At 35.3% G+C, this 17629-nt stretch overlaps 1 protein-coding gene across 1 annotated transcript; it reads right to left on the bottom strand.

Moving 5' to 3' along the window:
- Positions 1–37: 37 nt before the first annotated feature.
- Positions 38–10048, bottom strand: LOC18054739 (1-phosphatidylinositol-3-phosphate 5-kinase FAB1A). The gene is given in 15 exon segments (XM_024178293.1): positions 38–237; positions 345–715; positions 985–1251; positions 1523–3052; positions 3253–3420; positions 3507–3630; positions 4178–4509; positions 4607–4782; positions 4785–5499; positions 5938–6282; positions 6437–6590; positions 7261–7995; positions 8301–9011; positions 9386–9457; positions 9722–10048. Coding segments are annotated over 12 exon segments (5499 nt in total). The 5' UTR covers positions 8927–9011; positions 9386–9457; positions 9722–10048; the 3' UTR covers positions 38–237; positions 345–388.
- Positions 10049–17629: the final 7581 nt, after the last annotated feature.

Here is a 17629-nt window from a genome sequence, read left to right as displayed (position 1 = left end):
TAGTTAGTAATGTTAAAATCTGAATGCTAAGCGCGCATCACTAAAGAACCTTGAATTGAAAACGATATACTAAATCATAATTCGGACATTATTAACAGGTGAAAAAATATAACACTGACAACTGCGTGCAAGTGTGTGTGCGCGCGCTGACTATTACAAAAAATATTGTACAGTTACTCCAGCGAGCATCCACCCCTAGTACCAAGGAAAAAATTTGGAAATGAGGGAGCTGTTTTCCTGATAATATCCATAAAAATTGAAAGAAAATTAGAATATGCAAGTACCAAAAGAAAATGAGAAATGACATGTAGAAAAAAGAAAAAGAAGGGTGCTATTAAACTTACATTCGCACATTTACAGGCAAAATGGACAATACAGTATTACAGCATCAATCAAAGGAGGCACCACCGTGTGTGTTCTCTTCACAGAGATCTGACTGGGATCCACTGTGAATGATCGATGGGGGAGTCCACTGTTCTGGCAACATAAGAAAATAAGTTGTCATAGCCTTCCTGAACCGTTTCTTGTACTGCTGGGGAGAGATTACAGTTGGAGATGTATTCTTTGGTCCACCAAGAATGCCCGAGGTTTTCACCCATGTTTCAAGGTGCTTGTCCCACGTATATTGCCTCATGAAATCAATGATCCCAAGCACCAGCTCGTGCTTTTCCTCATCGATGCCAACAAGCAAAGAATAGTCCATGACATCAATTGACTGTTGCAACATATCTCATATATCAGATATTAATGCAATAAAATATGCATACCACTCAGCGTGGAGATTTGGCCAAATGTGTATAAAAATACAGGCAGGATCACTAGGAAATCAATTCAGCCTCCAGGGCTAAAAAATAATTATAAAAACTAAATATGAAAAACCACTGATTTGCAATACTAAATTCCCATCTCTGATCTCATTAAAAATATCAGCATTAAAAAATAAGCCCAAAGTTTTATCAAGATGAGTAGTGAATTCCAGCTTACAGCAAGAAATGCAGTATCATTCCAGACAGCTCTCTCCAGCAACCTTTTTGCCTTGCTTCCCACAAAAATTGGAGACGTTGGCATTGCTTCAATCAAATTCTGGTCTAGCAGAACTTTATTACTACCGCTTGTATCTGCGTTATATCGTGAACGAGATGATCCTTTAAGGTCGTAAAGCCGTGTAATGTTGCGCCTAAAGAGAAGATTCTCCATTACTAAGAGATCCATTTTTGATTCCTTCCCTCCTTTAAAGTGCTTTGACGCAACCTTCAATACAAAACCAACCAAAGCAAACCAAGATACAAATAAGTAAAGAGTTATGTCAACACACCAACAGATGGCCTGGGTTGCATTTGGAATCAGATGCGGCACCAGCTTATACCAAATGCAATAGAAAAAATATATAACCTAAAAGATGGTGTTCTATGTTTTTAATCCTACAATATCAAAATTTGCCTTTAATAGTTTAACTGATCAAATCATTCTTGTTCTCAGTTAAAATTTTTTTGATGATGTAATGGCAAAATGAAAAAAATACCTGATAAATACCCAGGATCTTTGCCAGGCATGTTGGGCTTCCCGTACTAATAGATTCAGATAAATACTTGAAATATGCCGGCCCAAACTTGATGAATGACTCCAACTCGGTCTTTGTAACTTGTTTGATGATAAAGCGATCGTCTAAGGTTTTTGCAAAGAATACATTACTCTTTCCACCCTGGGCACCCCACTTCTTGCATCGACTTAGAGACCGTATGAAATCTAACTCAGAATGGCAACACATCCTCCTCAAGGCATCAAAGCGCTTTGCAAAGTAACAGGTTACTGTATACTTTACTTTCCCGAGAAGGCCATCATCTGTAAAAGAAATTCTGGCATGCAAGTCCTTAGTGTACGACAGTGGGTCAAGAACCTGGGATCCCCGGGACCCAGACGTCGAAAAGACTGCCTCATCGGCTGAACCAAGACTTTTATCCCTATCAGAGGTAGTATCATCAAAAGAGCTGACAGAAAGTAGATTCACTGAATCAAAAATTGCCGAAGCAGCTGCAGAATCAGCGGCATCTTTTGCTCTCTCAAACTCAGAAATCTGGACATGATAATCTGATGAGACAAGTGTATACACTATAACACTAGTAGGCTCATCATCATAAACAGGCACAATGGTGTCATTAACACCAACGGGTAGAAACAGCCTGGCACCACTTAGTCGTTCTGAATCCCAGAGGGACATGACATAGGTTGGGTTGTACTCTGAAACGGTAAGCTTTTGAGCATTCAATGAAGAATTCTTGTTAAATGAACTGTAAAAACTTGAAAAGGGCATCCCAACCAGGCTCCTGGAATTTGTCATATTTTCAGTCCCCTTGGTAGATGATACAGAGCTAAGAGAACGCACCACCTCAAGCCCGCCTTGTTCAGCAGTACTTGCTGCAACTGAATTTAACTTGCTTGAGGAATCAACCAAGGTTGGATCGGGAAGAGAATAGCCAGACTCTTTACCAATGACATTTGCTGGATGATTTTCCCCAGTCCATGCTGCATCAAGGGTATCAGATAAATCGGCCATTTTAGGAAACTCTCCATCTGAGAGGGCCCTTCGTACAAGTTTCCCAGATTCCTGAGGTTCAGGTTTATAACTGACACTTTCACTAGAAGAAAGGAACTGATCAGCCTCCTTATAACTTGGGTCTTGATCCACACCACTTTCTTTCTGAACTCTGTGTGGCTCACGAATGTCACCAGAAATTCCCCGGTTACAATGCGCGCCAGGCTTCACCTCCAACGGAAGAGAGACAAAACTACTAAAGCCTTTACTTGGCTTGAAAGCTGCATTTACATCAACAGGCTTCTCCACAGGACTGACAGGCTTCTCCTTAAGTTTTGGAACAAAAGCATTTGTTCCTTCCCGCAGATAGCTGTTAACTAAACTGGCTGCACGTATCAGGCGTTGGTCCCAAACGCAGGAATGGAACAGTATCTGCCTCCGCAACCTATTGATCTCAAGAATATCAATTGCAGGGAGGCCAAGCTTTACCTCCTTACATAATGCTTGTTGTAAAGACTCCTGAGCGGGCCCACAAAATTAATCAGAAACAAGATAGTGCAAAGAATAGAACTTTGTTAGAAGAAAGACAATTTTGTACCAGCACTAAGTTAAAAGTCTACTTGAATATAAATAAAAGGATTAGTCAGAGTATTGCTTCATGAAAGATGTGCATTAAGCAACAGACTGCGGCTTAGGTTTTGTAGCATCGAAATAGCTACCTCAAATTCTACTTCATCCTTTTGTTGCATCCCTTCCAATTCTGAGATATGAACTCTTGCTTCCGCTGTTTTCATGCTCCCGTCCTCTGACCCTACAGCTATTTTCTTTGATAAGTCTTGAAGAGTATGGCGCACATCCTTAAAAAGGAGTTCTGCTCTTCTACGCACCTGAAAAGCAAGATAATTTATACCATAAGCAGTCACAATTTCGGAATCACTGAGGCAATTTAATCAAGTATTTGCAATTATTGCACCTCATTTGCTTCTTCTTTTATCCAACCCTGAGTATCATAGTTGAACTCAATTTTTGGAGGAGGAAGATAAACAGAATTAACGTCAATTGAAGCATAGCGGAAACAAGCAACCATTTGCCCAAAACTACACAAGCGAAAACCAGAGTGTTAGAGAACAATTGAGAATATAATTGTTTTGCTGATTCTTAACTAGATAGGTGCTCTGCAGATCTCTGTGTCAAACTAATAATAAAAGCCCAAACTTAGCTGGGTTAAATGACACTCACCTTCATAAACCATATGTTGCATATAAACCTAATCATAATTAATAAATGAAATATCAGGAAACAAGAACCAAATTAACTTGTTAGCCTCAAATCACTTCAACTAAACATTTTCCAGGTAAACACTAGCAGATCCTGTTCCCATATAGTGCAAGCAGCTAACAGGCATGTAAAATGCAATTCCGTGAAATTGACAGTACTCAAATTCATACAAATGCCCAATGTAAATACATGTTACCATGAGCACAATGACAGTCTGTGGCCTGTTTTTAGCTTTATCTGGTCACAGGTACTCATATGAAATGAACAAATAAGGACAAACCCTCCATTACAGCATGTTCAGCAATATTTAACAGATCGACACTTCGTATGTACCATAAAACATTCTTCAAGATAAGAAAAAAATACCCATAAAAACGGAGACAATCCCTGTGAAGGGAATGGCCGCAATTTGCAACTCTGCTTGCAGCAGCATGATTAGAAAAGCTCAGCTCCAAAAATTTTCCAAAAGATAGACCCCAGGCAGCATCGGACATTACTACTCTCCTAGTAGCTGGAGGAAATCCATTGGTCCTAGGACAACGGAGGCATCTGTGCCACATCCAAATTTTTCCTTCCCGTTCCCCTGGTAAGAGGATCTCTGAGAGTTTTTTGACAGATATTGTAAGACTGCCCTGCCGATGAGTATAACAATGGACATGTGCTTCTGAAGGCATGTCACAAGAACGACAGCGATAACTCTGATAAGAGAGATAAACTTAATCTCAGCCAACAGTAGTATAACTTCAAAGGGAAAAAATGATAACCAGAAGGGACAATAACAAATCGAAGAAATACCTGATCAAATAAATTATCACGTAGAAAGCGCCCCAAGGGGTTATCAGTGCTACCATAGTATTTGATTCGAAAGAGATGAGGCCGTTCACATACAGTGCCCTTCCACACACAGCGAGTTGATAAGGAAACCAAAATGCTCCGATGATCTGAAGGGGAGGGAGGAAACTCTTCCTTTGAAGATCCCCTTTCTCATTGTTATTATTACTATCTTGTTTTGAGGACACTAACTCTCGAGTAGCTTGGTGATTAGAAGCAAATGCATTACCATCCACAAGACTCCAGCCCGCAACTCGTCTTGATGGCTCTGTGGTGCCAAAACAATTAGAAACAGCATTATCATCCATCAAAAACTTGAGAGATTCTTTAGGACCCACTTTAATTTCCTCCTTAGAGGCATGTTTTGGGGAGGAATCTTTCTGGTAAAAATTTGATATATCTTGCTTTGTCGGGTACAAGGAAATGGAGGAACCAGTAGCCTCAGTAGAGCTTAGGGAAGGTTGCATGTCCATATTCTGAGAATGAGGACCTTCAAGATGGGAAGTTGAATTGTCCCCTTCAAATGAGGACAAAGATTTAACATTGGTTGTTGAGAGACTATTGGAGATAAGGCCTTTGTTTGACTTCTGCAGTTCATTGTTAAGTTTAGGAGATAAAGGCTTCCCTGTGGCAGGGGTCATAAAACCAGGTATAGTAGAAATGGACCTATCAATATTTGATGGTTTAACAGGTAATGCAACAGTTATTGGTGATTTCAGAGGGAGTTGTGGAAGCGAAGCGCCTTCATCAGCCAGAAAAGACGTCTCTAGAGCCAGATGATAAGCTGCAAAAACTCCATACTGAACCACATGTTTCGCCTTCTTCAGGTTATCCCCATTGGCGCCCTTCAGCAAAATCTGAGACAAAAGTTCAGCAATAAGTCAATCTAAATTCTTCTCACAACTTTTATCATGCAAATGACAGCCCCAAAAATAATTTCAACAGAGCGACTAAGGAAATTTGCAGGTATATAACCATACACTAGAATCACCTGCAGTCACCGGAGAACCCAAATTGCATATGTTAAGTACCATTTCAACAACTAACCTGATTGCAAACTGCTCCCTAGTATCTGCTACAATATATTCTAAGTACACACAGTAATTATTTTTTATGAAAATAACCTAATTGAAAATACAAACAACAGTAAGTCCTAGACTCCATGGAAAAGGTTGAAACAATAATGCACCATGTGATACAGTCAATGACCAAGACTAGCAAGTTTTCCAGAACATAGAGAACGAAAGTCCGCTTTGGTTGTATATAACGTTTGTAAATTACAGAGAACTACTTACAGTGCACCCCAAAGGCTTAGGACAACCGTCAAAGAACATTAGCGTCTTTGACAATTTCTTCCCACCTTGTCCTGCACTGCCATGTTCTTCAAGAAATTTCTCCACATGGAACGTGTCACAATATCCCAGTTTCTGTGACGTGAGATGATCAATTGACGGAACTATTTGTGCACCAGTGCAGCGGGCTATACGTTCTAGAAGTGGTCTCTTAATATTCAGAACAAGTGATATGTCTTTTGCAAGAAGATAGTCTTGTGCATACCGGGAAACTGACTTCTCTACTAGAAGCACATTCGGGTGATGAGCATCAATCTTCGTAACTGCCATCTTCAAATGGTCCATTTCCTGAAAAGAAGAGTAAGGCCCATCAAAACTAAAAATAACCATGACCACTGTAATAGGTGAGAAAACATGAACGATTGTCCCTTATTACAAAACAAAAGACTCAAGGTTAAAATTTCATAGAGCCTAAAGAAAAAGAAAAGGTAAACAATTTAACCTGCTGCAACAGCGTATCAACACTCGATAAGTGGTTAGCAACACGCTGATACTCCAAAGCTCCTCCAAGGATTAGAAAACGCGGTTTATCTATTTTTGATGTCATTCGTCGGTGAGCCACGTTTTTCTTGCAAACAACTCCTTTAACCACCATGCTAGACAAAATAACATCAGAATCTCATCAGTATTAAGAAAATTGGTGAAGACAGCAGCAACATGCAAATTTAACAGGGCCTTCTAAAGATTACATGCTCATTGGGGCTGCATGCTAATTCACCTAGGTTATATCTAATATTTCTATTAACGACAAGAATATCCTCTTCATCTCCAGGTGTAACCACGACCCACCCCACCACATAACACACGAGACTTCACTGGGGCAGCATTCTATATTTGACTACGCTGTATATACGGAACTTCTTGTGATGTAAACAAAATAAGGGACAAACAGATGCTATAAGCATTTGAAGAATCTTGGCAAACAAACACATATAGCCACACTGATCCTTCAGGAAGATCTGAAAAATCGTTAAACAAAGCAGACCTGCGGTCTTTGTCGCTACAAAGTTCCAGCAACAAGAGATATGCAGATAAGGTTACAACAATTGATTACATACGCACACTAGTGAGCTAATAGTTCAGTAGTGAAACTGGAACCAAAACTTCACAAAATTAAGTACACAATCAATTACTGGCTACCTGAAAAGGCCAACCACAATACAGGGTTATTCTTGCACCCATCCAAGGAGCCAACTCAAATGAGAATATTGTTGCATTCAAGGATAAATTCATAGGCAAGTTCTCAAATAAGTATAACAGCATTACCTCTCACTGCGTCGCCCACAAGCTAAGCATTTAACTTTTACATATTCTCCAGGATCCATTCCTCCACACTTGCTCATATCTGGTTTAAGAAGTGTGGCTGCTTCCCATGACAAAGATGTGATTATTTCTAACCAACTCTCTCTGTCATTTTCATCACCCACTGGAAGGTTTTCAACTTGCAGAAGTTGAGCAACCAAAGCTCTAAAATGCCCTTCTACCACATTCTTCAAGGCTTTCCTGTGCTCTTCACCTGATTTATCTCTATTGCGGTATTCCCCACTACCAAAGCTGTTCGAAGAGCGTAAATATCCCCACTCTCCTGTTCCACCTTCATCATCATCATCATCGAATAGAATTGCTTCTCTCTCATCCTCTTCATCCGCTGGCTCTGGAGGGATCCAAAGTAGGCCTTCCTTCTCAAAATCCACAGGTTCATATTCTGTAGCCTCCTCATCATACAGAGGAGCTTCACACTCATCAACATCATACCGTTCATGTATTTTATCCCCATGTTCTTTGATCTTTTTCAAACCCTGAGTATCAAAATTCTCAGATAACTCACAACTTAAACTTCTCCTGTTGATGTTCTCTCGAACATGATCCACTTCTTGTGCTCCGTAAGTGTGATCAATATTATCTATATTTACATCACCATAATAGTCATTAGGCAGAGAGTATTGCCTTGTGTCTAAATCTGAGGTATAAATGCGATAGTCATCATCCTCATCGTCACTCCTAGCAACAAAGGATAAAAAAACAACAAACAAAAATTAAATGAGCATCAACTTAAGTAAAAACCGAATAGCTGATTAGCTAAGTAAGATTAACATCAATTAAATAAGCAATGACTAATTCTGACACTTCATCTTGTCCCAACAAACAAATGCTGATCCCTCCCACACTATCTTCTTGTCTACGCTTATATTGAACAACATTCATAAAAATGCATGGAACTATTAAGGTTAAAGGTTTGATGGATGACAATGCTGTGTTTGCTACAATGCTACTCAAAAAAGCAAATCATGCAAGAAAAGAGATACCTATTCATGCTGAAGCCAGATTGGTTAGAAGAAGAATTAACCACTATGGCAGCACTAGAATTTGTGCTACTCTCAGATTTTACGTTCTCTTGCTCAACAATAAGAGGATCCATTTGCTCAGACTGTCGTGGGCTAACACAGGAAGTGTACGGCACGTGCTGATAAGGTCCAGTTGAGTTGGGAGTTGAACCAACAGTGCCGCTGCTACTGTAACACGTACAGCTGGATTTGGTGCTAGCCAAACTTGTAGCGGATGCCGACGGACTGAGACCAGGACTGGGTGCTTGGGTAGTCCCATTATCAACTGCTCCTATGCCCTGTTCCCATTGCCTGAAGCAATAATTACAAACCCTAATCCTCTCTGAATCTTCACGACCAGTCCTTGACTCATCAAATGATGCAGGAACCGAGTTTGTAGTACACTTGGCACAGAAGACTAGTCCACAAAGTCGACAATGATGCCTGCGATTGAATACAGTGAATTGGGAGTCACACTCGTAGCATACCCTACAGCTCTGATCGGGCATCCAAAAGTCCCTCGACACATTCGCTGGCTCACTCCTACGAGGGATCCAAGATCTCACTACATCTAGCAAGTCGGACAGTTTGTTGTCGGGGGTGCCCATCGGCAATGGTCCCACCCGAGCCTTCTCATTATGAAAGACTCATTTGCCAGTCTCCCAGGTTCTCCAGATGTCAATATTCAAAGTCCTGGCAATAATCAGCCCCTAAAAAACTCATGCAAATAGCAAACCAACCAATAGAACTTGGAAAACATATATACATCTCATTTTTAAGAGTAGATGATTCATAAATCACAGAATGAAACTACAGTGACCAATTCACGCCTACATCAATTTTGAACCAGAGAACAAATATTAATAAAATTTGGAGTTGAAATGACCACTACAACATGTTTTCCGAGTTTTGGAACTCGAAAAGTATGGTATTTGATATGACAGTCACTTATTCAATCAAATTAGAACATTGAAGATGAATTATTTGCAACTAATAACAGCCTTAAAGCACGGAAAATACAAATAAATAAAAGAAAATTAACAGAAAAGAAATTGAAGTAAAATTACCAGGCTTAGAAGCCACAAATTCAACTACTTCAAGCAGTAACTGGCACAGCACCAAATCTTTACTGCAAAATTCTTCAATAAATAAAAGACAGGTAAATAAATACATGCAACCACCAACAAATTCCTCCACTTAAATATAGTGCATAATTTTATTTTATTTTTAAAAAAAGGCTACCAGATCTCTATAGGAGAGAAAAACAAAACAATTAAAGTAAATCTTCTTCAAACAGATTCCCGTAAACTGAATTTCTCGAATCAGTTATACTTTTATACGAAAGCATTACTACAACTATTACATATAGAAATTGAGGGAGGAGAAACAACTGCAACCGGCACCTGTAAATTTTCTGGCACTCTTCCGGCGGTAAAATCAGAAGCTCGACAAATTGCGAGCGCTTAATTCCGTTCAATTCAATCACCAGCTTCCTCTTCTGCTTGCTTCGCCTTTTGTTGTATGAATTATTTATTATTTTATTTAGTTTAGCTTTTGTTTTGTTTAGTGTGTTTCGTTTGTTCGTTAGCAATTTTTCTGTACACGCAAAAAGGCTCTTTCACTGAAAAACTGATAATTTATTTATTGATTTGATTCTAGAGTTAGACAGAAACGGCAACCAACATTTTATTTGTGGATTTTTTTTTTATTACCATTTCAGCAGCGTAGATTTGTTATCTTTATATATATATATATATATTTTCGTGATTTTTCTCCCCCTACGATTACGAGATTATTAGATTTTTTTTATTTTTTTTAATTTTTTTTATTGCAAACAACTGGAAAACTTATCTTAGCGAATCAGCGATAACGCGTCGCATATCATTCATTACGTGTTTTACCAAATTTATATTATTTCTTAAATTCTAATCTATTATTCTGAAAATTCAAAAAAAAGTAATTTTTATTTATTTGATTGCTTTTTCTTATGTTCATGCTGTCCGTGTCCTTTATTTCCGGGCTATTGTTTTTATTCTCTAACTGAAGTATCAAATAAAACATCTCATAAGATCTACAAAATCTTGACTAAAATAAATAACCATGACTTTAATTTATTAAATAAAAATCTATTTAGTTGATATTTACGAAAGCTTGGAATCGATATTTCTGAATTTACATAAATAAACAAATTTGAAAGTCACAGTACCAATGGATGAAATTATTATTATTATTATTTCTTTTCAGTGAAATAGATGAAAATAGCTATATAATTACAAATATTCCAATGATTCTACTTTATTATTTTAATGCCGAAGTTTTTCAAAGCATGTTATTTTTTAGAATAAAATGTAAAATACAGTCAGCTAAAATTCCAAGCAACACTAATGCATTTACGGTATAAATATTTTCTTGCTTTTTCTCTAAGAAATAAAAAATGTGATTTTTACAATTATGATCTTAGTAGACCAAAATTATAAAGTATATATAAAGAAGGAGAATAAAATGTAACATTTATTAAAGAAAAATAAATACTTGAAGGCTAGATCTTTTTATTTAAAAATACATATTAATTTATGATAGCAGTAAACATGCATAATTTTTGGACTATTACTATATACGGACATATATTAAGTCTACATCAACAAATGTTAAATTATTATCTCTTTCTTGTATCATGTGGTTTAATTTTAAATTATAAGTATCATCTTTTATATGGTATGTAATTAAAAATTATTATTTAAAAAAATTATTTTAGAAAGAAAAGGCTAATCTAAGTGTGGTGAGTAGGACCATCTTCAAGTAAGTTAGTCAAATCCTTACTTTAATAATGGAGGTACGAAGCTTTAGCAAACCATCCAAACCGGTGACGGTTTGGGGAGACCGAAAATTTTCTTGTTAGTTATGGGAGGGGTGGGTGGGGTGAGAACAGTCAAAGCACGATCGAGGCAGCACGTGAAAGATCACGATAAAGCAAACTGATATTGATAGAAAAAAAAAAAAATTAATAATAGTAAAACATTAATTAAATGGAGGGCTTGGAACCATTCAAAGACCTAGAAATATTGGCCTCAAATTCCCTCCAAATAAACGTGAAATATAGACTAGAAAACTCTTCGCAACCAAATTTTTATTTTTTAATTTTTAGAAAAAAAACGTGAAAGAATAGCCATGCATGATGCAACTTAAGTCAATTTAAAATAATATGAATAGAGAGATAAGAGAAAGGAAACACAATAATTTTACATGATTTTATAACTCGAATCTCTATTTAGTCTTTTTAGTTAATTGAACTTGAGGATTAGTAAAGCCTTTTTTTTTAAAAAAAAGAATTTTTTTATAATACTTATAAATGAGTTAAGATGTAAATAATTTTTTTTATAAATTTGGTGAATCTCCCATACTCTTAAAACTCAAGTGTATCACACAAAGCCACGGAAGACAGATTAGATGGAGAGGTTGTGTTTATGCCTCTTTTTTATTGGGATCAGGATACTTTCCTGATCTGATCTTCATTTGAGCAAATTTTGTTAATATGATTGGTGGTTAATAAATTAAAAAGAAAAAATTATTAAATTCTAATCATCCACTAACACTAAAACATAAGTGGCACAAGATCTGTAAAAGATCAGGAGTGCTCAGATCATGAGAGAATTCTAATCCTTTTTATTAACATGATTCCCATCATTTTAGTCATCAATGAAGGATAAGGTTATCGCCACTATACTCAACCTTTATTTGATCCTCTCCTTAGTCATCAATGAAGGACAAGGATCTTCATTTGATCCTGATCCTTTTTATTGACCTAATCCTTGAGTTAGGTGAGTTCTATTGCATGTCATCAACGCATTGACTTGACTCGCTTACTTAGAATAGAGGAATCGAAAATCAACATAATGATTATAAAATCAATCATTTAGCATAAATTTTAAGTGCAAAAGTAATGCTTTCAAATATAAATCCTCAAGAGTAAATATACAAGTTTTAGCTTAAGTTCATGTTGAAGTAAACATGAAATCAAGAACATTTTAATATCCTATAGATAAGTGATTTTTTTTAATGATAGAAATGTTTCTAATGGTGAAAATGTGATTTTAAATAGTCAGTAAAAAACTATCTACTTAATACAAAAGTTTAGAAAACTTTGGAATTACATCACTGATAGTTGTCTAGAAAACTTATTATCCTATAAGTGAACATTGATGTTGAGAAGTTAACAAGATCAAGAAATAAAAATGAACATTTTCATAACTTTTTTAGGTGAAAATTTTTTAGAAATAAATTATCATTTTTCAGTATTAATTTTATATATTTAAAAACTTATTTGGGTTTAATTTCCAGCAACTGGGGTATTTGGTGAAACCCTCAAGTTATTTCTTAATTTTATTTCATAATTTTGCAAGAATTGTCAAATATGAAAATTGATACAAAATTTATTATTTACCATAATCTATAAGTTTTTCTTTAGCAAATTTAATTTTTATCCCACAATAACTATAGATTAAAAGATTATACTTAGATCATATATGCGATACGGCACAGCCTAGGCCATTTTCAACCTATGGATCAAGAGGCTTCAATTCATATTGGAGTAGTGCTATTAACACCCTTATCTTGATGTAATTACATTTAAGGACAACATATAATTAAACTCATCTACTACTTTTCTCTTTTATTCAAACTTATAAGCCTTACACACCTTGTCATCAATCTAATGCTACATAAGCAAATTTTTAACTCATTCGAGCATTTATGAATTAAACATAATGAAACTCATACTAACCTTCGTTGCTGCATTTTTCTTCATCTATTAGCTTATAATTAGAATTAAACATAATGAAACTTAGACTAACCTTCGTCACTGCATTTTTCTTCATCTATGAGCTTATAATTATTATGATCTATTAAAACTCTCACCAACTTCCCAATGTCATTTCTATTCATATCTTTATCACCATTAATCTCCATGGCAACGCCCTATTTAGTGCAAGTGTATCTATAATTTGACATTTGACACCCCTAGAAAGGCCGACAAATCATGGCACACTAGCATATAAACTCTGTAATACCTTAATTCTCTTAAGGTTACTTTAGTCTTTTCACTTTTTTAGTGATCGTTGTACCTTAGTATAAAAAGAATAAGATGTCTTCCCCCATTATGAGAGAGAGAGAGAGAGAGAGATTAGCTGAGAGCCAACAAAGAAAAAAAGATAGAGAGAAACAAAAAAGAAAAGAGAAAAAGAAGAAAATTTCTTCTTAGTTCGACCATAAGCAAAGTATGAGACCAAATTGTGTGATTTGAAACATATATTACACTGAGAGAAGATTGGAGGTAATTTCAATTCTTGATTTTTGTTGGTAGTTATGGAGAAGCATGATTAAATAATTGTAGTAGAAGTAGAAACTTAAGATTTTGCAGAAAATATGTTGAAAGTGAGTTATTTCGAAAATCAAGAATTGAAATTTACCTCCAATCCTTTTTCAGTGCAATATCTATTTTTTAAATCATGCAACTTGGTCTCATGTGTTGCTCATGAACGAACTAAGAAGAATATTTTTTTTCTTCTTCTCTTTTCCTTTTTGTTTCTCTCTGTCTTTTTTTTTCTCTCAACTCTCTCTCACATAATGAGAAAAACATCTTATTTTTTCTATACTAGGGTACAAAGATCATTAAGAAAGTGTCTTTTAAGAGAATTGGGGTATTACATATAGCGAATTCCATATTGACAAAACACAATAGAGATGCTAGGTTTATAAAGGGTGATCTGCACCTTAATTGGTAAGATGCATTTTTAGGTTGCAAAGACTAATAACAAAGCCGTGACAGGCTATATGCCCAGAGCGGACAATATCTATTTGGTTGTTGGGTGTGGGTTGTTACAATTAGTATTAGAGCCAACTTACGACTTTATTGTATGGATAGATGGATATGCTAATAATATGATCTTGTACTATTCTCAATAGGAAGAGAGATCTTATAAGGGGAAGTATATAATATCACATATCGCTAGCGAGTGAGTTCCTGAACTAGTTTCCAAGTTATGGGCTCTCTTAACTAAGTAGATGTGTTTTAGGTTACAAAACCTAATAACAAAACTATAACAAGCCATATGCCCAAAGCAAATAATATCTTCTTAGTTGTTAAGGGCGGGCTGTTACAAACTCTCAATAATTGAATTTCATCTACAGTGAGTTAAGAATCCTTTGATTGATGGGCAACTTAGAATTTTCTCTTGCGAGCACCAACTTGCTATAAGTTAAGAATCCTAAAATTTTGGCGAGCATGAACATGGATGGGGTCGGCTACCACATATCTAGTATGATACAAACACCAAAGTTTATAAGGAGAAATCAAATGAAATAGAAAAATTAGATATCAAATGGGGTCAATCTGAATAAATCCATACCTCCAAATAAGTATTGATTATTCGAGAAACCAACAAACTCTTAAATACAAATTTTAAGTGGGAAAAATAATAATACTCAAGGCACTTTTTATCGAACGACATCAAGCTTTATATAATAAAACTTATTTAAGATTACAACCTAAAATTTAGTAACACTAAGTATCTTTTCACATAATACTCCACCACTTACATAAGGTTACATAAAACAAGTGCAACTATTTTTTACTAATTCAAAATTAACCCACAACATAAAATCAAATAAATAATTTTAATAATTTTAAGAGTTTGTATCATTCTTTCCCCCTTAAAAATACCCTTATCCTTAAAGGTAGATTTTTCTAAAATAATTTTTTTCTCTTCCGTTTCTAATGTATAATTAGATATGATGATGCCTTGAAACTCTCTTAAAGATTCTTCGTTGATCCAATCGTATTTTTCATCTCAATTTGTGGCACTTCATTGATGAATGATTTCTCATCATGGTGTCCAACCATTTTAGCTTTGCACTTGAAAAAGACACTTTGCACTTTTAGCTGGCCAAATAAAACTCTAAGCTTTAGATTGTGAACTTGCTGAATAAGTTGAGTTTGCAATGAACCCACAAGATTCTTTTGTTGAACAATTTCATCTTCCTTTGAGATTGTCGTATGGCGACCTTGTTGAGACATTTTTTATTCAATTGAGCATGTAGAATTTTCTTCTATTAACTTTGCATCCAATTTGATTGACATTTCACCCATCATGCACAATAATTTTTCTGAAAATTCTTTGTGTTCAAGCATTATAATCCTTGTCAATTTTTGTATCCTCTCTAATTTCTGCTATGTTGTAAAGATCTTATCTCTTTATTTGTTGCCTCGTTCTGATACCAAATGATACGAATACTAAAATTTGTAAGGCGAAATCAAATAAAATTGAAACATTAGATATCAAATGGGGTTAATTCAAGGAAATCCAGACCTCCAGATAAGTACTGGTTATTCGAGAAACCAATAAACTCCCAATACAACTTTCAGGTTGCAAAAATAATAATACTCAAAACACTTTTTATTGAATGACATCACACTTTATTTATTTATTTATTTCACGAACCTCAGCCCAATAGTTAAATTGGGTAAATATTTATTTATCTATTTAATTTTTTTAAATTTTCTTTGTTGTGTCTAAATTCATGCGGAGGATAAATATTTATTTCAAGAATAAAGCGATTGTCAATTGTATCATGTATTTATTTATTTTAAGTTATGGCATCATGTAATTAAGTTGAATAAAAATGATTTTCCACAAACAAGTGGTACAAATCTTATTCAAATTGAGAAGGCATCAGCTATTTTACTCCTACTGGATAACCAGGTCTCGTAATAAAGCTTAAGAGATGAGGTGGAGATGCTTCCTAAATCTAAAGGTCATCACACGAGGTGGTCTCTTAAACATATATTCTTGGCAACATTGCTATTTGTATTGCTCAATCCTAACAAATCATTTCACATATTTAAATATCATATAGAGAATCAATTATAAATCTGAAATTTAATTCAATGTTTGCCGAAACTTTTCTTGAGGTATTAAATTTAAAGTTTTAATTTAAAAAGACGAAACAATATAAAGTAACAAATAAATATATTCCCAAAACCAAAGTTGGTTGGTGTGAGTGGTTCGGCACTCTCATTCCTTAAGAGAGGTAAGAGGTTAAAGCACCGCTCTCGTATGGAGTCACCACTTTGGCCAGCACTTTACTTCTTACGGGCCGACTTGGTGCGAACGGGGATTAGTATGGGTTGTGGTACGAGATTAAAAGTACCTCCCATAGTTGGGGCCCACTCAGGACCACCTCATGGTTCAAACAAAAAAATATATACTCTCAAATTTATGAGAAAATTTTAAACTGGAACCGATAAGTTATTAACAACTTATAAAATAGACATCACACTATTTCGCAATGCGATTGATTAACACTAGTTCAAATAGATTAATTTGTCACATGAGCAGTATGAATAATGTAAAGACTATTTTCTCCCTTAACTAGTAAACTTGACAAATGATATTAGGAATTCAAAGGAGTTGACTTTCTCTACATCGAGAGAGAGAGAGAGAGAGAGAGAGAGAGAGAGAGAGAGAGAGAGAGAGAGAGAGAGTGTGAGTGAGGGAAAGAAAAAAATTACTTAAAAAAAAGTGTAATGTTGATGTATTATTATACTCATAGACATTATTGTAAATGTTAAGCAGCTCAGCATAAGATTTTTAAATATTATATGGGATTTTAGGTATTCAACTTGATTATTAAGGTTTGGTTTTGATACTATTTGTTGGGGACATGCTTGGTTTTGATATTGTTAGAGGAATTGACTTAGGATTTTTAGGTATTATATTTATACCCTACCTCTAATATTGCTGAGGGACTTAGCCTAAAATTTTCAGGCAGTGTAAGGATTTTTAGGTATCCCACACGGCTACTATAGTCTAGCTCTTATACCACTTGTTAAGGAGTACGAGGGGTACGGTTTGACTTTGACACCACTTGTTGGAAGCTAAGGTTTGACTCTGATGCCACTTATTTGGGGGGTTTGACCTAGGATATTTTAGGTATTTAATCTAAAAATCTAACCTATTTGGTGGAGTGGCCCATTTTATTTATGAATCCAAGTAATACTATTTTACAACCCAATATGAGATATTTAATATTAACAAATGCTGTAACTCTATGGGGTGACAACGAAGTATCAATGCGTGCAAAATAGATAAATTTAGTTGATCTACTATGGGTACAAAGTATTACCGGTTAGGAACTTTTGGTGCTCATAAATTTTATAATTAGGGTTTAGAATTATTATATAATAATCAAATTATCAAAATAAACATAAATTTAAGTCGACTTGACACACACACACACACACATATATATATATA

The sequence above is a fragment of the Citrus clementina genome, unplaced genomic scaffold (assembly GCF_000493195.1).
Source record: "Citrus clementina cultivar Clemenules unplaced genomic scaffold, Citrus_clementina_v1.0 scaffold_1, whole genome shotgun sequence".
NCBI classification, from domain to species: Eukaryota; Viridiplantae; Streptophyta; class Magnoliopsida; order Sapindales; family Rutaceae; genus Citrus; species Citrus x clementina.
Note: the sequence above shows the minus strand (reverse complement) of the source record. Positions and strands in the feature narration are given on the sequence as shown.